The 23385-nt window shown below is 46.6% G+C and overlaps 1 protein-coding gene and 1 long non-coding RNA gene across 5 annotated transcripts in view; both read right to left on the bottom strand.

Annotated features, from left to right (window-relative positions):
- Nucleotides 1-23385, bottom strand: part of LOC138358657 (uncharacterized) — a 366187-nt gene that overhangs the window by 105497 nt on the left and 237305 nt on the right. The gene's annotated exons all lie outside the window — the stretch shown is intronic.
- LOC123750882 (guanidinobutyrase-like) overlaps nt 1-23385 on the bottom strand; it is a 161147-nt gene that overhangs the window by 44125 nt on the left and 93637 nt on the right. For 2 of the 3 annotated variants that reach the window (XM_069316722.1, XM_069316723.1), the window contains exons 5-6: nt 20911-21055; nt 6144-6238 (exon numbers count right to left, since the gene is read on the bottom strand). In XM_069316722.1, the coding sequence (XP_069172823.1) occupies nt 6144-6238; nt 20911-21055 (240 nt within the window). The remainder of the gene's footprint in view (nt 1-6143; nt 6239-20910; nt 21056-23385) is intronic. The other variant, XM_069316724.1, reaches the window with a different exon arrangement.

The following is a 23385-nucleotide window of genomic DNA, read 5'->3' as shown; positions in this document are numbered from 1 at the left end:
CAAGCTCATTGACACCACAAGAGACCCTAGAGCAGCAAGTTTTCACTTTCAGCGCCTCAGTGTCGCGATCCAGAGGGGGAATGCTCGCTGCATCCTCGGTTCCTGCCCGGCGTCGGAGGAGTTCGAGGAAATCTACAGCCTCCAGGAAGCGAACTTTTTTTTGTATCCTCTTAATGTTAATTTGTTGTATAAAATCAGATATGTAACTGTATAACCTTGCATAATAAAGTGTACACCATAAAAAGAGGGGGGTGGTAGGAGAAGCGAACACTCTTACACATTCAGAGTTAAATGGCAAGTTTTTCCCTGAATGCTCTGTGTTCCCTTCTCTGAGGCTGTGGGTCCCTATAATTGCACCAATATATATATATATATATATATATATATATATATATATATATATATATATATATATATATATATATATATATATATATATATATATATATATATATATATATATATATATGAGAAACTGCATGCACGCACAAGCCATATATATATATATATAAAAGCAGCCTGATGATCAGTAGCTGTGTCTGTTAGGAAGGAATTTGTCAGGTCCTGCTGTGGTGCAAAGTCAGATTCCGTGTCGTACTCCACATTATCATCAATCCCACACTGGGTCCTGAGATCTGGCACTTGAGTACAGCAGAAGTCAGGGTCTGTCTTGCACTGTGTGTGACAAATGTTAGGACACTTATCCTCCTTGCACTGAACAAACTCTTCCTTGTAGTATACCCACAAACACAACAGAAATATTGTGGAAGATATCCAGAAACAGATCTAGGTTTCAAGATCTTAATTAATATGATTCGACATAGTTACGCCCAGTAAAAGTGTCACTCTAGGCAAGCACAGTCAGGTGCGACACCCGGCAGAGAGAGAGAGAGAGGCCAGTCAGCTGACCTGACCGTTGGGACTCGACGGGGGGGGTGGGGGGGGGGGGGGATGCGGGCGGCGGCCTGCCCGCGCCTGGCGCTATACAGTCCCCACTGTAAATACGCACCACAAAATCACTAAGATCACGAAGGTTACACGGTTTTCACTGTCAGAACACTATCCACAACGATCACTGAGTATTCACACACGTCACACGCTAAGCTCAGTTTCCAGCGAGCTGATAAACACCGAAAATTAAAAAAAAAAAAAAACTCCATATACAGCACTCTCCTCCACCAGGTCACACCCCACCATATACAGCACTCTGCTCCACCAGGTCACACCCCACCATATACAGCACTCTGCTCCACCAGGTCACACCCCACCAAGTACAGTACTCTCCTCCACCAGGTCACACCCCACCATATACAGCACTCTCCTCCACCAGGTCACACCCCACCAAGTACAGTACTCTCCTCCACCAGGTCACACCCCACCATATACAGTACTCTCCTCCACCAGGTCACATCCCACCAAGTACAGTACTCTCCTCCACCAGGTCACACCCCACCATATACAGTACTCTCCTCCACCAGGTCACACCCCACCAAGTACAGCACTCTCCTCCACCAGGTCACACCCCACCAAGTACAGTACTCTCCTCCACCAGGTCACACCCCACCAAGTACAGCACTCTCCTCCACCAGGTCACACCCCACCAAGTACAGTACTCTCCTCCACCAGGTCACACCCCACCAAGTACAGCACTCTCCTCCACCAGGTCACACCCCACCAAGTACAGTACTCTCCTCCACCAGGTCACACCCCACCGTATACAGTACTCTCCTCCACCAGGTCACACCCCACCAAGTACAGTACTCTCCTCCACCAGGTCTCACCCCAACAAGTACAGTACTCTCCTCCACCAGGTCACACCCCACCAAGTACGGTACTCTCCTCCACCAGGTCACACCCCACCAAGTACAGTACTCTCCTCCACCAGGTCACACCCCACCATATACAGTACTCTCCTCCACCAGGTCTCACCCCAACAAGTACAGTTCTCTCTTTCACCAGGTCACACCCCACCAAGTACGGTACTCTCCTCCACTAGGTCAGACCTCACCAAGTACAGTACTCTTATCCACCAGGTCACAACCCTCGAAGTACAAATACTCTCCTCCACCAGGTCACACACACCACAAAGAAGAGTACTCTCCTCCTTCAGGATACACTCCAACACGTACAGTACTCATCTCCATCAGGTCACACTCCAACACGTACAGTACTCGCCTTCACCAGGTCAAAACCATCACCTCAATCACGTCACACCTCACTATATTCAATCCTCCACCAAGTGCAGTTTAGTATTTTCCTATACCAAGTTAAGTACAGTACTCACCACCAACAGATACAGTACAATATTCACCTCAACCACGGTAAGTACCCAACTCCACTGCGTACAATACTCACCTACACCAAGTACAGGTCACACCCCACAAAGTCCGTTATTCATATCCACTATTTGCATTACAGTACTCACCTTCACCAAATACAGTACAGAACTTCCCTCCCTCAACTACAGGTCACACACTATCAAATTGAGTACTCAACTTCACTACGTCACACAGGTTAAAGAGTAGTACTCACCTCTACTGAGTACACTACTCACCTGGTTGATACCTGGTTGATACCTGGTTGATGGGGTTCTGGGAGTTCTTCTACTCCCCAAGCCCGGCCCGAGGCCAGGCTTGACTTGTGAGAGTTTGGTCCACCAGGCTGTTGCTTGGAGCTGCCCGCAGGCCCACATACCCACCACAGCCCGGTTGTTCCGGCACTCCTTGGAGGAATAAATCTAGTTTCCTCTCGAAAATGTCCACGGCTGTTCCGGCAATATTTCTTATGCTTGCTGGGAGGACGTTGAACAACCGCGGACCTCTGATGTTTATACAGTGTTCTCTGATTGTGCCTATGGCACCTCTGCTCTTCACTGGTTCGATTCTACATTTTCTTCTACCTACACCAAGTCATTCTCCACAAAGTACAGTACTCTCCCCTACTGTGTCACACCTCACCATACAGTACTCGCCTCCAAAAATACAGGATTCTCCTCCACCAAGTACAGTACACACCTCCACCAAGTACAGTACTCACCTCCACCAAGTACAGTACTCACCTCCACCAAGTACAGTACTCACCTCAACCAAGTACAGTACTCACCTCCACCAAGTACAGTTCTCATCTCCACCAAGTACAGTACTCACCTCCACAAAGTACAGTACTCACCTCCACCAAGTACAGTACTCACCTCCACCAAGTACAGTACTCACCTCCACCAAGTACAGTTCTCATCTCCACCAAGTACAGTACTCACCTCCACCAAGTACAGTACTCACCTCCACCAAGTACAGTACTCACCTCCACCAAGTACAGTTCTCACCTCCACCAAGTACAGTACTCACCTCCACCAAGTACAGTACTCACCTCCACCAAGTACAGTACTTACCTCCACCAAGTACAGTACACACCTCCACCAAGTACAGTTCTCATCTCCACCAAGTACAGTACTCACCTCCACCAAGTACAGTACTCACCTCCACCAAGTACAGTACTCACCTCCACCAAGTACAGTACACACCTCCACCAAGTACAGTTCTCAGTCAGGTCCACCAAGTACAGTACTCACCTCCACCAAGTACAGTACTCACCTCCACCAAGTACAGTACTCACCTCCACCAAGTACAGTTCTCATCTCCACCAAGTACAGTACTCACCTCCACCAAGTACAGTACTCACCTCCACCAAGTACAGTTCTCATCTCCACCAAGTACAGTACTCACCTCCACCAAGTACAGTACTCACCTCCACCAAGTACAGTACTCACCTCCACCAAGTACAGTTCTCACCTCCACCAAGTACAGTACTCACCTCCACCAAGTACAGTACACACCTCCACCAAGTACAGTTCTCATCTCCACCAAGTACAGTACTCACCTCCACCAAGTACAGTACTCACCTCCACCAAGTACAGTACTCACCTCCACCAAGTACAGTACTCACCTCAACCAAGTACAGTACTCACCTCCACCAAGTACAGTTCTCATCTCCACCAAGTACAGTACTCACCTCCACCAAGTACAGTACTCACCTCCACCAAGTACAGTACTCACCTCCACCAAGTACAGTACTCACCTCCACCAAGTACAGTTCTCATCTCCACCAAGTACAGTACTCACCTCCACCAAGTACAGTACTCACCTCCACCAAGTACAGTACTCACCTCCACCAAGTACAGTTCTCACCTCCACCAAGTACAGTACTCACCTCCACCAAGTACAGTACTCACCTCCACCAAGTACAGTACTTACCTCCACCAAGTACAGTACACACCTCCACCAAGTACAGTTCTCATCTCCACCAAGTACAGTACTCACCTCCACCAAGTACAGTACTCACCTCCACCAAGTACAGTACTCACCTCCACCAAGTACAGTACACACCTCCACCAAGTACAGTTCTCATCTCCACCAAGTACAGTACTCACCTCCACCAAGTACAGTACTCACCTCCACCAAGTACAGTACTCACCTCCACCAAGTACAGTTCTCATCTCCACCAAGTACAGTACTCACCTCCACCAAGTACAGTACTCACCTCCACCAAGTACAGTTCTCATCTCCACCAAGTACAGTACTCACCTCCACCAAGTACAGTACTCACCTCCACCAAGTACAGTACTCACCTCCACCAAGTACAGTTCTCACCTCCACCAAGTACAGTACTCACCTCCACCAAGTACAGTACACACCTCCACCAAGTACAGTTCTCATCTCCACCAAGTACAGTACTCACCTCCACCAAGTACAGTACTCACCTCCACCAAGTACAGTACTCACTTCCACCAAGTACAGTTCTCATCTCCACCAAGTACAGTACTCACCTCCACCAAGTACAGTACTCACCTCCACCAAGTACAGTACTCACCTCCACCAAGTACAGTACTCACCTCCACCAAGTACAGTACTCACCTCCACCAAGTACAGTTCTCACCTCCACCAAGTACAGTACTCACCTCCACCAAGTACAGTACTCACCTCCACCAAGTACAGTACTCACCTCCACCAAGTACAGTACTCACCTCCACCAAGTACAGTACACACCTCCACCAAGTACAGTTCTCATCTCCACCAAGTACAGTACTCACCTCCACCAAGTACAGTACTCACCTCCACCAAGTACAGTACTCACCTCCACCAAGTACAGTTCTCACCTCCACCAAGTACAGTTCTCATCTCCACCAAGTACAGTACTCACCTCCACCAAGTACAGTACTCACCTCCACCAAGTACAGTACTCACCTCCACCAAGTACAGTACTCACCTCCACCAAGTACAGTACTCACCTCCACCAAGTACAGTTCTCATCTCCACCAAGTACAGTACTCACCTCCACCAAGTACAGTACACACCTCCACCAAGTACAGTTCTCATCTCCACCAAGTACAGTACTCACCTCCACCAAGTACAGTACTCACCTCCACCAAGTACAGTACTCACCTCCACCAAGTACAGTTCTCACCTCCACCAAGTACAGTACTCACCTCCACCAAGTACAGTACTCACCTCCACCAAGTACAGTTCTCACCTCCACCAAGTACAGTACTCACCTCCACCAAGTACAGTACTCACCTCCACCAAGTACAGTACTCATCTCCACCAAGTACAGTACTCACCTCCACCAAGTACAGTACTCACCTCCACCAAGTACAGTACTCACCTCCACCAAGTACAGTACTCACCTCCACCAAGTACAGTACACACCTCCACCAAGTACAGTTCTCATCTCCACCAAGTACAGTACTCACCTCCACCAAGTACAGTACTCACCTCCACCAAGTACAGTACTCACCTCCACCAAGTACAGTACTCACCTCCACCAAGTACAGTACTCACCTCCACCAAGTACAGTATTCACCTCCACCAAGTACAGTACTCACCACCACCAAGTACATTACTCACCTCCACCAAGTACAGTACTCACCTCCACCAAGTACAGTACTCACCTCCACCAAGTACAGTACTCACCTCCACCAAGTACAGTTCTCATCTCCACTAAGCCACACCTCACCAAGTAGAGTATTCCTCTCCACCAAGTACATTACTCACCTCTACTTAGTCACTCCCCACGAAGTACAGTACTCAATCCCAATTAGTCACTCCCAACCAAGTAGAGTACTCACCTTCCCCAAGTACAGTACTCACCTCCACTAAGTCACACCCCACCATGTTAAGGCCGCGGCATCCCCGTACAATCTCCAGTGCTTGTATGGTTGTCAGTCCTCCTATTTCGGGCGAACCTGAACGGAACATTACATCACTCTGTGTTTGTGACGATAACAGTACTTGTTATAAAGTTACATGATTGATCAAATTAGAATTTTTAGTTCTTGTTATTCCTTAAATTGAGCTGCACGTCACTGATAAGTCTTGAGAGCATAAGAAGATACAAAATTATCAATGAATTCCGATGTTAATGTATTTAAAAAGGTTCGTTCTAATTTTACATAATATAATCAACATAAAGTTAACTTTAGTGGATGATCATGAGAATAGCAAATATAAGAAAGCAATATTCTACAATTATCAATAATTTTTAAAGAGTTAAATACTTATAAATGTTTAATGATAATATTCTTGATCTTAATTAATGTCTTACAACACTTAAAGTCTTGCGGAAAATGTTCCATATTTTTAACACCTTAATCAAATGACTTATAGAGAAGATCAGGGTTTATTCTAGCAATAACATACGAAACATATATATTAACCTTAATCGTGAGGGCATTATAATTATTGAGCACTTTATAAGCTTCATAACATCACAACCCAAGGTCATTATTGTTATTAACAACCTCGTATTGCTTATGAGCTTATAAATTTCAATAAACGTATACAAAGCTCCCGTACTTGAGGACTCAGGGCGCGTTGAAGAGGTTTTCGTTTGTGATATGAACCTCCCATTCTATGTTTATGATGGTTCAGACTCTACTTTAAAGATTTTATCTGGTCTACTCTATCTGTATGGGTGCACTTGTCCATACATGTCTGCCACTTGTCTCTTGAATTTATGTTGCAAAAGAAATCTAGACTACCTAGCCTTCCTAAGCCTAATAGACGCTATATGAGGATTAATATAGTAAATATATGTGCTACACTTGGCCTAGGAATAATAAAGTTAGTATTTAGCTTTATTTCTTTCGGAGGATTGGTTAATGTACATGACTTACACTAGTCCGTACATGGTTGAACGTGTCCCTTCATGGAGTACTTATCTCACTACATGGAGTACTTGTCCCTGTACGTGGAGAAATTGTCCTTCTACATGGAGTACTTACCTGGTTGATGGGGTTCTGGGAGTTCTTCTACTCCCCAAGCCCGGCCCGAGGCCAGACTTGACTTGTGAGAGTTTGGTCCACCAGGCTGTTGCTTGGAGCGGCCCGCAGGCCCACATACCCACCACAGCCCGGTTGGTCCGGCACTCCTTGAAGGAAACAATCTAGTTTCCTCTTGAAGATGTCCACGGTTGTTCCTGTAATATTTCTGATGCTCGCTGGTAGGACGGTGAACAACCGTGGACCTCTGATTCTGATACAGTGTTCTCTGATTGTGCCCATGGCACCTCTGCTCTTCACTGGTTCTATTCTGCATTTTCTTCCATGTTGTTCACTCCAGTACGTTGTTATTTTACTGTGCAGATTTGCGGCCTGTCCCTCCAGTATTTTCCATGTGTATATTATTTGGTATTTCTCTCGTCTCCTTTCTAGTGAGTACAATTGGAGAGCTTTGAGACGATCCCAATAATTTAGGTGCTTTATCTCGTCTATGCATGCCGAATATGTTCTCTGTATTCCCTCAATTTCAGAAATCTCTCCTGCTCTGAAGGGGGAAGTGAGTTCTGAGCAGTACTCAAGACGGGACAACACAAGTGATTTGAAGAGTACAACCATTGTGATGGGATCCCTGGATTTGAAAGTTCTCGTAATCCATCCTATCATTTTTCTGGCTGACGCAATACTTGCTTGGTTATGCTCCCTAAACGTTAGGTCGTCGGACATCATTATTCCCAAATCCTTGACATGCTGTTTTCCTGCTATGGGCAGATTTGATTGTGTTTTGTACCCTGTATTATGTTTAAGATCCTCATTTTTGCCGTATCTGAGTACCTGGAATTTATCACCGTTAAACATCATGTTATTTTCTGCTGCCCAATCGAAAACTTTGTTAATATCTGTTTGTAGTTTATCAATGTCTTCAGCAGAGGTAATTTTCAAGCTGATTTTTGTATCATATGCAAAGGATGACATGAAGCTGTAACTTGTGTTTTTGTCTATGTCTGATATGAGAATAAGGAACAGCAGTGGTGCAAAGACTGTACCTTGAGGTACAGAGCTTTTAACTGCGCTCGGACTCGATTTTACTTGATTGACTGTTACTCTTTGTGTTCTGTTCGACAGGAAATTGAGTATCCAACGTCCTACTTTACCAGTTATACCCATTGACCTCATTTTGTGTGCAATCACTCCATGGTCACATTTGTCGAATGCCTTTGCAAAATCTGTGTATACGACATCTGCATAATGTTTTTCCTCTAATGCCTCTGTGTTTTTGTCATAGTGGTCAAGTAGCTGTGAGAGGCATGATCTTCCTGCTCTAAATCCATGTTGGCCTGAATTGTGGAGGTCATTGGTTTCCATGAATCTAGTGACCTGACTCCTGATCACTCTCAAATACTTTTATTATGTGGGATGTTAGTGCAACTGGTCTATAATTCTTTGCCAATGCTTTGCTACCACCCTTGTGTAGAGGGGCAATGTCTGCTGCTTTAAGCGCATCTGGTATCTCCCCCGTGTCCAAGCTCTTCCTCTGCACTATACTGAGTGCCTGTGCTACTGGCACTTTGCATTTCTTTATAAATGTTCAGTTCCATGAGCCTGGACCCGGGGCTGAGTGCATGGGCATATTTTCAATTTCTCTTTCAAAATCTGTCACGCTCGTGTTGATATCAGTTATATTTACAGTTGTTTGAGTATCATTCATAAAGAAATTATCCGAATCTTCCACTTTCATGCTGAGTATCGGAGTGCTAAACATGTCCTCATACTGTTTTTTTAGAATTTCACTAATTTCTTTGTTATCCTCAGTGTATGAACCTTCACTAATACGAACAGGTCCAATACTGGCAGTGGTTTTCGCTTTTGATTTGGCATATGTGAAGAAATATTTTGGGTTTTTCTTTATTTCTTGAATTGCTTTCTGTTCTAGTTGCCTTTCTTCAGTCTGATATGAATGCTTCAGTCTCTGTTCGATTTCTTAAATCTCCCTGTTTAAATTATTTCTTCTTTGTATGGAGAGTCGTGTCTACTTAAGCATTTCCGTTAATTTCTTCCTCCTTTTGTAATGTCGTCTGCATTCTCTTTCTACATTGGACCACTTTCTGGCTTTCCTCAAAGGAGCATGTTTCAGACAGACTTCATATGCTTCAGAGATCAGTTTTTCTATTCCTTGTGTAGGATTTTTATTTCTTAGAACATTTTCCTATTGAATGTTTGTAAGTTCGCTGTTTATTTTCTCCCAGTCTATCCACTTATATAAAATTGAATTTAATGAATAGCCCTTCTCGCTTGTTGTTTCTCTTGGGCCTACTACCGTTATTAATGTTAGTTTGCACTTCAATGAGCTTGTGGTCCGAGTACGTAGTGTCTGAGACAGTAGTGTCTCTGATTAGCTCCTGATTGTTCGTGAATATCAGGTCCAGCGTGTTTTCGTTCCTAGTTGGTTCTGTAATCTGCTGACCGAGCGAGAATTTGTCACAGAATCTCAGTAGTTCTCTGACCAGTGGTTGGTTATTTCCAGGTTGACTTCCTGCTATAATGTTATTGTTTATTATTCTCCATTTTAAACTGGGTAGATTGAAGTCTCCTAGGAAGAAGATATCTGGTACTGGGTTTGCTAGGATAACAAGGATATTCTCTATTTCGTGGATCTGTTCAGTGAATTGTCCTTCTACATAGAGCACTTGTCCCTCTACATGGAGTACTTGTCTTTCTACATAGAGTACTTGTCCCTCTACAGAAAGTACTTGCCCCTCTACATATAGAGTACTTGTACTTCAACGTAGAGTACTTGTCCCTCTACATAGAGTACTTGTCTCTCAACATGGACGACTTGTCCCTACAACTAGTCACTACATGATTACCACCTGTCCCTACATGGCTACCACTTGTCCCTTCATGGATAACACTTGTTCCTACATAGATACCACTGGTCACTACATGGCTACCACTTGTTACTACATGACTACCACTGATCACTACATGATTACCACTTGTCACTACATGGCTACCACTAGTCACTACATAGCTACCACTAGTCACTACATACCTACCACTAGTCACTACATGGCTAAAACTTGTCTCTAAATGGCTGCAACGTGTCCCTACATGGGACAAGTTGCAATAACATACTAGTCACTACATGTCCCTACATGTCCCATTGTTACTAAAGGGCTACCACTTGCCGCTAAATGGCTACCACGAGTCACTACATGACCACCATTTGTCCCTGCATCACTACCACTAGTCCCTACATGGCTATCACTAGTCACTAACTGGCTAGCACTAGTCACTACATAGCTACCAGTAGTCCTTAAATAGCTACCACTTGAACTAATTTGTTCATTTGATACATCACGCTATCACCTTGTGGATTTGTTCATATGATACATTATGCTATAGTGATTTCTGTGTGTAATGTAGTGTAGTGTATTGTAGTGTAGTGTAGTGTAGCTACCACTTGTCACTACATAGTTACCACTTGTCACAACATTGCTACCACTTGTCACTACATTGCTACCACTAGTCACTACATGGCTACCACTTATCAGTACATGGCTACCACTAGTCACTACATGGCTGTCACTTGTCCCTACATATTTATCACTAGTCACTACATGGCTACCACTTGTCACTACATGGCTACCATTAGTCACTACATAAATACTACTAGTCACTACATGGCTACCACTTGTCACTTCATGGCTACCATTAGTCACAACATGGTTACCACTATTCACTACATGGCAACAAACTGTCCCTACATGGCTGAAACTTGTCCCTACATGGCTACCCCTTGTCGCTACATTGCTACCCTTTGCGCCTACATGACTACCACTAGTCACTACATGGCTACCAGTAATCCTTAAATAGCTACCACTTGAACTAATTTGTTCATATGATACATCACGCTTTTGTGATTTCTGTGTGTAATGTAGTGTAGTGTATTGTAGTTTAGTGAAGTGTAGCTAACACTTGTCACTACATACTTACCACTTGTCACAACATGCCTACCTCTTGTCACTACATGGCTACCACTTTCAAAACGATAGTACCACTTGTCCCTACATGGTTACAACTAGTCATTACATGGCTACCACTAGTCATTACATGGCTACCACTTGTCACTACATCTCTACCACTTGTAACTACATGGCTATCAGTAGTACTTAAATAGCTACCACTTGAACAAATTTGTTCATATGATAAATCATGCTATCACCTTGTGGATTTGTTCATATGATACATCACGCTATTGTAGTGTAGTGTAGCTACCACTTGTTACTACATAGTTGTCACTTGTCACAACATATCTACCACTTGTTATTACATGGCTACCACTTATCATTACATGGTTACCACTTGTCACTGGATGGTTACGATATGTCACTACATGGTTACCACTTGTCAGAACATTACAAACACTTGTCAATACATGGCTCCCCTTTGTCATTAAATGGCAACCACTTGTCACTACATGGCTATTACTAGTCACTACATGGCTACCACTTGTCCCTACATGGATACCACATGTTCCTACATAACTACCACTTGTCACTACTTGTCTACCACTTGTCACTACATGGCTACCCCTTGTTACTACATGAGTACCATTGATCACTACCTGACTACCACTTGTCACTACATGGCTACCACTTGTCACTATATGGCTACCACTTGAACCTACATGGCTTCCACTTGTCACTACATGGTCACTACTACTCACTACATGGCTACCACTTATCACTACATGGCTAACACTTGTCACTATACTTCTACCACTTGTCACTATATTTCTACCACTTGTCACTACATGATTACCACTTGTCCCGACCTTGGTACCACTTGTCCCTACATGGTTACCACTTATCACCTCATTGCTACCACTTGTTACTACATGGCTACCACTAGACAATACATGGATACAAATTATCCCTACATGGTTACCACTTGTCACTACATGGCTAAAACGTGTCTCTAATTGGCTGCAACTTGTCCATACATGGCTACCTTTTGTTACTAAATTTTTACCACTTGTCCCTTCATGATTACCATTACTACCTGCATGGTTGCCACTTGTCCCAACATGGCTACAAAATTCACTTCATGGGTACCACTAGTCCCTAGATGGCTACCAGTAATCTTTAAATAGCTACAACTTGAACAAAAATCTTCATTTGATACATCACGTTATCACCTTTTGTATTTGTTCATATGATACATCACGCTATTGTGATTTCTGTGTGTAATGTAGTGTAGTGTATTGTAGAGTACTGTACATGGTTACCACCTGTCACTACATGGCTACCACTAGTCCCGACATGGTTACCACAAGTAACTACACCGGCTACCACTTGTCACTACATAACCATCACTTGTCCCTACATAGCTACCACTTGTCACTACATTGCAACCACTAGTCAATACATGGCTACATCTTGTCACTACATGGATTACACTTGTCCCTACATAGTTACCACTTGTCACAACATGGCTACCTCTTTTCATTACATGGCTACCACTTGTCACTATATGGCTACCACTAGTCACAACAGGGCTACCACTTTCACTACGATAGTACCACTTGTCCCTACATGGTTACAACTAGTCACTGCATGGCTACCACTTGTCACTAGATTGTTACCATAAGTCACTACATGGCTACCACTTGTCATTACATGACTACCACTTGTCACTACATGTCTACCAATTGTCACTACATGGCTACCACTAGTCATTACATGGCTACCACTAGTCACGACACGGTTACCACTTGTCACTACATCTCTACCACTAGTCATTTCATGGTTACCAATTGTAACTATATTGTTACCACTTGTAACTACATGGCTATGAATAGTACTTAAATAGCTACAACTTGAACAAATTTGTTCTTATGATAAATCATGTTATCACCTTGTGAATTTGTTCATATGATACATCATGCTATTGATATATATGTGTGTAATGTAGTGTAGTGTAGTGAAGTGTAGTGTAGCTACCACTTGTTACTACATAGTTGTCACTTGTCACAACATGGCTACCACTTGTCATTACATGGCTACCACTTATCACTACATGGTTACCACTTGTTACCACAGGGAGACTGGATGAAGGAAGTACTCCAGCAAATGCGGGATGAATTCAGTGAAGGACTGAGGGTAATAAGGGAGACAGTAGCCAACCTGCAGGATGATCTAAGGGCAGCAAAGGAGGAGATAAGATGCCTAAAGGAGACTCCTCCGCAATACCAGACACAAACTGTACCTCTGGGAGATGGGAATGCTATTGTGGAGGGTACCACCACAACCCTGCTCTCATATGCTGAAAAGCTTAGAAAGAGCCCTGAAGCTAAGTCTGCAGTTAAGGAAGTTGCCATGGATGTGGCTTCCTCTTAGGAAGCAGCTAGATGTACTAGCCGGATGATAGAGTGAAAAAGAGCAGTAGGAGTAGCAGGCATTAAAGAGCAAAAAGGGACTAGCCCAAAGGAACAGAGAGACAATGACAAAAACGCAGTTACCGAGATCCTTAAAGAGGTAAGGATGGAGGGAACTGACCAAAATGTTGAAAAGGGTTTCAGGCTTGGAAAGTACAACAAGGACAGAGACCGAATGATAAAGGAGGTATTCATGAGCCAAATCACGAAAGAGGAACGGTTAGCAAGGAAGAGCGGTCTATCAAATGTTCACAAGTTCAAAAAAGTATTCCTGCAGAGGGATATGACAAGGGAAGAGAGAATGCAGGCAGCAGATGCGAGGAAGGAGCGCAGGGAGAGAGAAAGGAATCAGAGTACCACAACTTCGAACCCTACAATCCCAGAGGGGAGTGGGGAACCCTCCTCAAACAGTACAACAGCCACAGGGAGTGGGGTACCACCCCCACATTCTACCCAACAGACACCCAACCTGCCCCTTTCCCTGTCAGCTCCCCACTAAGTACCCACCTTGGACACCCTACCCCCACCCACCCCCTCCTCCCAATCACCCCCCTCCTACCACTCTCCCCAGGACCTCCCTTCTTCCCCCCTCCCCCAAGCCCTCCCCTCTCCCACATGCTTCCCGTCTCTCCCTCCCCCAAGCCCTCCGTTCTCCCCCACCCTCCTAAGCCCCCCCACTGTCCCCCACCCCACCTAAGTCTTCCTCTCTCCACCACTCCCCTCTTCCTCACCCACCTCAGCCCTCCTTTTCCCCTCACGCCCCCAAAGCCCTCCTCCCTCTTCTCCCCTATCCCCCATAGCCTCTCTTTCCCCCTGCTCCTCCAACAATCCCCCTCTCACCCTCCCCCCCCAACCCTCCCTCTCTCACTCTCCCCCCAACCCTCTCACTCTCCCCCCCCCTCCACCCTCCCCTTCTTACCCACCCCCCCCTACCCTCCCCCTCTCCCCCAATCCCCCAAGTCTTCCCTCCTCCACCAGTCTCCCCGTACCAGATCCCCGCAGCTCCCACTCACCACATATCCCACAAGTCCCACCCATAGGAGAAGCAGAAGAGCGTCAGTTTCAGTGTGATGTACTCGAACATAGATGGGATCACAAGCAAGACAAGTGAACTAAGGGAAAGTGCACAAGAAGTGAACCTAAGTGTAATCGGACTCACTGAAACAAAACTCTCTGGAATCATAACGAATTCCGTGTTTCCCCAGGAGTACACAGTAATAAGGAAAGAGAGGGAAGGTAGGGGAGGAGGCAGAGTGGCCCTACTCATGAGAAAGGAACGGAGTTTTAAGGAGATGGCTATCCCAGGCTGTGAGGGGTTCAGAGACACCATGCAGGCACCATGACAGGCAGGCACCATGACAATGGGAGGACTAAGAATAGCAGTAGCAGTAATATACAACCCTCCACCAAATGACAGAAGACCCAGTCAATAGTATGAAAACAACAACATGGCAGTTAACACTATAATTGAGAGGGCAGCATCTGCTGCCTGTAGAAATAGATCACACCTGCTCATCATGAGCGACTTCAATCACGAAAGGACTGACTGGGAGAATCAGGAACCGCATGGAGGCAAGGATACGTGGAGAGCCAAACTATTGGAGGTGGTGACTAGAAACTTTTTAACCCAGCATGTCAGATAACCCATAAGGATAAGAGGCAATGACGAACCAGCGAGACTCGACCTAGTCTTCACTCTGAACGACTCCGATATAAGAGAAATCAGTTTTGAGGACCCAGTAGGAATGAGCGACCACAGTGTACTGGTGTTTGAGTACCTGATTGAAGAAGGGTTATTGAACTCGAGGAGGGATACCGATACCAAAAGGTTAGTATACCGAAAGGGAAACTATGAGGGGATAAGAAAATTCCTAACATATATAGCATGGGAAACAGAGCTCAGGGGAAAGACGGCCCAAGATATGATGGACAACACCACGCAGAAGTGCAAGGACGCAGAAAACAAGTTTGTCCCAGTCCAAAAGGAAAACAGAGAAATGAAGATGAGAAACCCATGGTTTAATCATAGATGTAGGCTAGCTAAGCAGCAAAGTAAAAGAGCATGGAGAAACTATAGGAATAACAGGACACTGGAGAGCAGAGAAAGACACCAGAATGCCTGGAATGAATATGTCAGGATGAGAAGAGAGGCAGAAAGACAATACGAAAATGACATCGCAAGCAAGGCAAAGGCCTAAATTGTTGCATAGCCACATCAGGAGAAAAACAACAATAAAGGAACTGGTTATGAAATTAAGGATAGGGGCGGAAGGATTCACTACAAACGACAAGGAAGTGTGTGTGAGGAACTGAATAAGTAATTCCAGGAGGTCTTCTCCTTAGAGCAAGGAGAATTTCCAGAGATATGAGAGGGAATATCAAACCAAGAACCAGTGGAAGAGTTTGAGATTACCAGCAGGGAAGTAAGGAAGTGTTTACTAGAGATGGATTTGACAAAGGCTATAGGCCCAGATGGAATCTCCCCTTGGATACTAAAGGAAGGAGCAAAAGAACTGTGCCTACCACTCTCCATAGTGTATATAACAAATCACTGGCAACAGGGGAACTGCCAGATATTTGGAAAGCAGCTAACGTAGTCCCGATATACAAGAAAGGGGATAGACAGGAGGCACTGAACTACAGGCCAGTGTCCCTAACCTGCATACCATGCAAGCTGATGGAGAAGATTGTGCGAAGAAAGCTAGTGGAGCATCTGGAGCGAAGGAACTTTGTAACACAGCATCAACATGGGTTCAGGGATGGCAGGTCCTGCCTCACAGGGTTACTTGAATTCTACGACCAGGCAACAAAAATAAGGCAAGAAAGAGAAGGGTGGGCAGACTGCATATTTTTGGATTGTGAGAAAGCCTTTGATACAGTACCACACAAGAGGCTAGTGAAAAAGCTGGAGATGCTGGCTGGAGTGAAAGGGAAGGTACTTCACTGGATAAAGGAATACCTAAGCAACAGGAGACAACGAGTCTGTGTGAGTGGTGAGGTCTCAGATTGGCGAGACGTTACAAGTGGAGTCCCGTAGGGGTCAGTCCTTGGACCTATACTGTTTCTGGTATATGTAAATGATCTCCCAGAGGGTATAGATTCGTTTCTCTCAATGTTTGCCGATGATGCAAAAATTATGAGGAGGATTGAAACAGAGGATGATAGTAGGAGGCTACAAGATGACCTAGACAGACTGAGTGAATGGTCCAACAAATGGCTGTTGAAGTTCAACCCGAGTAAATGCAAAGTAATGAAACTAGGCAGTGGAAAAAGTAGGCCAGACACAGGATACAGAATTGGGGATGAAGTACTTAATGAAACAGACAGAGAGAAACATCTTGGAGTTGATATCACACCAAACCTGTCTTGTGAAGCCCACATAAAAAGAATAACGTCTGCGGCATATGCGAGGCTGGCTAACATCAGAACAGCGTTCAGGAACCTGTGTAAGGAATCATTCAGAATCTTGTACACCACATATGTAAGACCAATCCTGGAGTATGCGGCCCCAGCATGGAGCCTGTACCTTGTCAAGCACAAGACGAAGCTGGAAAAAGTCCAAAGGAATGCTACGAGACTAGTCCCAGAACTAAGAGGCATGAGTTATGAGGAAAGGCTGCTGAAAATGCACCTTACGACACTGGAAGACAGAAGAGTAAGGGGGGACATGATCACAACCTACAAAATCCTCAGTGGAATCGACCGGGTAAACAAGGAAAAACTATTCAACACTGGCGGGACGCGAAAAAGTGGACACAGGTGGAAACTGAGTACCCACATGAGCCACAGGGACGTAAGAAGGAACTTTTTCATTGTCAGAGTAGTTAACGGATGGAATGCATTAGGCAGTGATGTGGTGGAGGCTGACTCCATACTCAGTTTTACATGCAGATATGATAGAGCCTATTAGGCTCAGGAACCTGTACACCAGTTGATTGATCTGTTGAGAGGCGGGACCAAAGAGCCAAAGCTCAACCCCCACCAGCACAAATACGTGAGTACAAATATGTGAGTACTTGTCACTACGTGGTTACCACTTGTCACTACATGCTTACCACTTGTCAATACATGGCTCCCCTTTGTCACTAAATGGCTACCACTTGTCACTACAGACCACATATAACCTATCTCAAAAAATTAAGGATTCGCTCACTGGCCGCCAGAGGGCCAGAACGTGCTCGTTTGACCTGCCAGTTGTCGCCTGGTGCTGAGTGGAGGCGGGTGTGGATTGTGGTGTGGTGCGCCCGCTGGCCGGAGGGCCCGGCTGGTGGTATGGTGGTTGGTGGTGTGTCCCGCGTACGGCGGGTGGACACGGCGTGCCTTGAATTCTCAGGGGATGTGGACTGGGCAATTGTGGAAATTGCTGTCGTCGATGTGCTTCAAGTGGATGTCCAGGATTTGATAGGGCTGGAAAAGCTTTCCCCTACGCGGGTGGCAGTGACCTTCTGCAGGAGCTCGCTGTACAAGGAGTTTGTGGCGCGTTGGGCCAGCCACTCGGTTCCAGTCACCGACACGGCTGTGTCTGTGGTCATTTCGGATCCCTGGGAGGCCGTGCAGTACGTGAGTGTGCATGGTGTACCGGTGACGTTATCTGAGGTCGAGCTGTGGGTTGTGTTTGAGAAGTATGGAGTGGTGCAGTTTCATCGCTTCAACCATCTGCGTACAGGTCGGCTGAGCGGGCTGCGTACGGGCATTCGTACACTAGGTATGAAGATTACGTCACCGGTACCGTCTCGTCTTCTGTATCGTGCGCTCTCGCTCAGAGTATTTTATCAGGGCCAGACTTGCACTTGTTTCCGGTGTGGTGCTGAGGGCCATGTGGTGGTGAGCTGTGATGCTCCTCGAGCTGAGGCTCCCTTCATTTTCTTGGAGGGTGACTTCCCCCCTTTGGAGACGCGAGGGGCTTCCTCGTCGCCTTCTTGCCCTGGCGAGGTGCCTGGGGTGGTTCCTGCGGCGGGTTTAGCAACTGCTCCCTCTGTCCCTGTTTGGTCGGGACATAGTACGTCTGCTTCCCCGGTGTGCTCTGTGGGAACAGGAGCTCCTGCCTCGGGGGTTCTTCGTTCGGTGGTGGCGGAGATGCATCCGCGGCCGGAGGCTTCTGTGGGGTCCTCGGCTGCTGCTGTTGGTGTGGTGCCTGCTTCCCCTGCTGAAGATTGTCTGCTGCCCAGGGATGCTGGGGTGGTGGGGTGTGTGTCCTCCTCCCTGCCCTCTGTGACTCTGTGTCTGTGTCTACAAAATTCTCTGAGGAATTGACAGGGTAGACAGAGATAAACTGTTTAACATGGGTGGTACGCGAACATGGGGACACAGGTGGAAACTGAGTACTCAAATGAGCCACAGGGACGTAAGAAAGAACTTTTTCAGTGTCAGAGTGGTTAACAGATGGAATGCATTAGGCAGTGATGTGGTGGAGGCTGACTCCAAACACAGTTTAAAATGTAGATATAATAGAGCCCAGTAGGATCAGGAATCTGTACATCAATTGCCTACCTGCTTGTCGCTACAGTGCTACCACTTGTCACTACATGGCTACCACTGGTCACTACATAGCTACCACTAGTCACTACATGGCTACCACTTGTCACTTCATGGCTACCACTTGTCCCTACACGGATACTACTTGTCCCTACATGGCTACCACTTTTCACTATATTTCTATCACTAGTCACTACATGGCTACCACTTTTCACTATATTTCTACCACTAGTCACTACATGGCTACCACTAGTCACTACATGGTTACCACTTGTCACTACATGGTTACCACTTGTCACTACATGGCTACCACATGTCCTTACATGGCTACTACTCGGCCCTACATGGCTACCACTTTTCACTATATTTCTACCACTAGTCACTACATGGTTACCACTTGTCACTACATGGTTATCACTTGTCACTACACGGCTACCACATGTTCCTACGTGGCTACAACTTGTCACTTCATGGGAACCTATTATCACTACATTGCTACCACTTGTCCCTACATGGTTACCACATGTCCCTACATGGCTACCACTTGTCACTATGTAGTTACTACATGTCTCTACATGGGTACAACTTGTCACTACATGACTACTACTTGTCACTACATAGCTGCCACTAGTCCCTACATAGCTACCACCTGTCACTACATGGCTACAACTTGTCACTACATGGGTACCACTTGTCACTACATGGCTACCACATGTCCCTACACTTGTATGTACGTGGTTGTACCAAATTCTACTATCTACTTGCGTTTTATGTCAATGTGTGGATGAAAGTCCAAATAGTTACAAAAGTAACTTTGTGGGTGGCTGCCACAACATGGCTGCCACAACATGGCTGCCACTTATCCCTTCATGGGTGTACCTGTCCCTACATGGCTACACGTTTTCCTACATTTCTGTACTTATCCCTATATGGCTCCTATTTGTTCCTACATTGCCGTACGGATCCCTACATTGCTGTGACGTTTACCTTCATAGCTGTACTTCTCCGTATATGGCTGCCACGTGTCCCTACATAGCTGTGCGTATCTCTACATAACTGTAATTGTCCCTTCTTTGCTGTACGTGTCCCTACATTGCGGTGTGTTTCTACATAGCTGCGATTTGTCTCTATATAGCTGTTCTTGTCATTTCATCGCTACCACATGTCACTACATGGATATACTTTTCCGTAAGTTGCTGGCACTTGTCCCTACATGGCTATAATTGTCTTTACATCGCTGTCCATCAGTCTACAAGTCTTTAATTTTCCTTAAATGTCTAATGTTTTAGTGTTTTAACGTTATAAGTAGCACTTTTCTGTTATTGCTTCACAATTCAGTGTGAATTCGTTTTTATGATGGGCTAAAGGTTCTTTCAAGCTCTAAAGGGTTATAAAGGGCACCATAATAACTTACTGGCCAACCAGGAAGTTTGGTGTTGTGCTTTAAGATCTATTATGCTCTTGGAGGTTATTAAGGCCGCCCCCATAGTTTACTAACCAAAGATCAAGTTTTGTGTTAGTTTTCGAATATGATCTTAATGAGGGGGTTTTAAAGGCCCCAGAATAGCGTATTGAGCACCACCAATGTTGACGTTTTGCTTAAGGTCCATCAATCTCTGGAGGGTTATTATTACACCAGAATGCAGATGTACACGCCTTTGTGAAAATATGGCCTGCGATTTTGTATTTAATTACTTGCCTCTGTTACTGAGTGTGTGTAACTCACCTGTACCAGGGCAGAACCCTGGGTCGATGGCGTCGATATCAAAGGAGAGATAGACTGGACCCTTTCCCATCTGCTGCGTCACCTCCTCCATCAGTGGGGCGAGCGACTTGTACCAGCACTCCTCGGCGCTCACCACACGGAACCCCTGTGTTCACCACACACCATTACTACACCACACGGAACCCCTGTGATCACCACACACTCTTACTACACGACACGGAACTCCTGTGATCACCACACACCATTAATACACCACACAGAACCCCATTGATTACCACACACCATTACTACACCTTTCGGAAATCCGACACACAAAATAACATAAGTTACCCATTAAAGAAATCAGAGAACTGGTATTCCGTGACGTCAACAACAAGACGTATCTCTACATTAACTTTATTTCTTTTAAACAACAGTCTAGTGTTTAAACTTAATAAAAAAGTGTTCACTAAGATAGAATATAATTTCCAACACAAGGAATATAGCTTAACTCTCTATTCCTTAATCATAAATAGAACCACCAAATATTTTAGGGACGTCGCCCCTAGGGCGTCGTCACGTACACACAGCAACTTGTAAATGGGGAGTCGACTGCTAGCAGCCGTGGAGTGAGAACGTTAACCGACCCTCCGTGGCTGTTGGGGTTGTTTGCTGTTTTGGTCACCAGGTGGTGTGGGCGTCTCTACCCTCCCAGTTTTGTTGCCTGCCTGGCTGCGTTGACGTGGCGGTTCTGACATGGGGGGCCCATCTTCCTCCTGTTCAGCGTGTGAACTCTGTGGGCCTGGAGTTCACTTGTAAGGCTGGTTATACGACCTAAGAGATGGTGATGTGTGATATGCTTCGTATCCCGGTGGAAGCTATCTACGGTGTGGAGCTAGTTACGGCCCACCGGGTTGTTATTAAGTTCGTGAGGGAGGAGGAGTACCGGGACTTCTTCCGTCGGTACGGGGGGCGTACGTTGCCGTTGCCAGATGATGCCGGCTCTGGGGCGATTTCGGACCGCAGTGGTGCCCTGACTTATGTCAGTGTCCATGGTGCGCCCCTGGAGTTCTCTGATGACCTCCTCCGGCGTTACTTCGGGGGGTTTGGTACTGTTGTCAGCGTGCAGGTGAACACGCTCTCCTTTGGGCAGTATGCTGGGAATCGAACAAACATTCGCACGTTGGGGATGCGCCTGCGATCGGATATAGCATCTTCTGTCCAGGTTATGGGATACTATGTCCGGGTGTATTATGCCTGGCAGCCTCGTACCTATTTTCGGTGTGGCCTGTTGGGCCATCAGGCTGCCGGATGCTCTGAGGCCCCAGCTGCTCCGGTCAACTTGTTCCGAGATGAGGATTTTCCGCCGCTCCCTCTGGAGGCAGTCTTCGGTAATGATGATGATGAGGGGGTGCGCGTCCCGTTTGCTGCTGCAGCTCCCCCGGCAGTGCCTGACGTTCCTCCGGTTGTTGCCGTCCCTCCTCCGGGTATTGCGGTACCGTCGGTTGGTCTGCCTGATCCTGTCGCTGTCCCAGCTGCTCCCGTGGGCCTTCCTGGAGCTTCCTGTGTGACGTCGCTGTCTTCTCCCTCGTCTTCTGATGCTGCACCTGGCCGTGTCCACGACTCGGGTCCCAAATGTGCTGGGTGCTGGGGTGGCTGCAGAGCCTCCTGCTGTGTGTAGCCCGGTTCCCCCTGTGGTAGAGGCTGCTGCCGTTCTGTGTCGGGGGTCGGTTCATCCGGCTTGTGGTACCTGTGTTTCTGGGTCACTTACCGGCTCTGACGATATCCGGTCGGTGCCCAAACGTTCCTGGCGTTCGTCTTCTGCCTGGGCCGACGTTGGTGATTTCAGTGACTGCGGGTCTTCGGGTATTGACGGTGTGGATATGGATACGTCGATGTCTCCGCGGTTCGTGGTGGCGGAGGTCCATGTGCCTGCTGGTGCTTGTGCCTGTGTCTCGGACGTGCCTTCGGTTCTTTCTCCGCCGGGGGAACCTCCACAGTGGGGCGTGGTGGCTTCCGCTGCCAGGAATGGCGTGGACTCTGGTGCTGGGCGTGGCCTGGTGGTGACGTTACGGAAGGATGCACGCCGTCCGGGTTCCCTGCTGTCATCTGGTGGTGTGCCCAGGGCCGCGGATACCCCTGTGGTGCGGGTGCGCGTTGGGGCCCTGGGGGACGTGTTGCCGGCGTCTGTGATGCCACCGGGTCACTGGTCGAAGATTGCCGAGTTACCGCTGTCTGACGGACCGGAGTGCTTTCATGGTGGGCGAGTTCCCTTCCTGCGGGGGCGAGTAGCGACTTCTTGCCTCATGAGTACTACCATCTGGGTCCCCTGTTTGCAGGTGTTTGTTGCCACAGTTCCGGATGTTATGGCGTCCCCGGTGGATGGATGGACCCTTTGCAATGGGTGTTCTGGGAGGCGTTCAATGTACGGTTCCCGCGGGCCAGGTTCCCAGGCAAGTATGTGTTCTGATTTCCTGTGTATTTGCTCTATGACAT

This window comes from Procambarus clarkii, chromosome 85 (assembly GCF_040958095.1).
Source record: "Procambarus clarkii isolate CNS0578487 chromosome 85, FALCON_Pclarkii_2.0, whole genome shotgun sequence".
NCBI classification, from domain to species: domain Eukaryota; kingdom Metazoa; phylum Arthropoda; class Malacostraca; order Decapoda; family Cambaridae; genus Procambarus; species Procambarus clarkii.
Note: the sequence above shows the minus strand (reverse complement) of the source record. Positions and strands in the feature narration are given on the sequence as shown.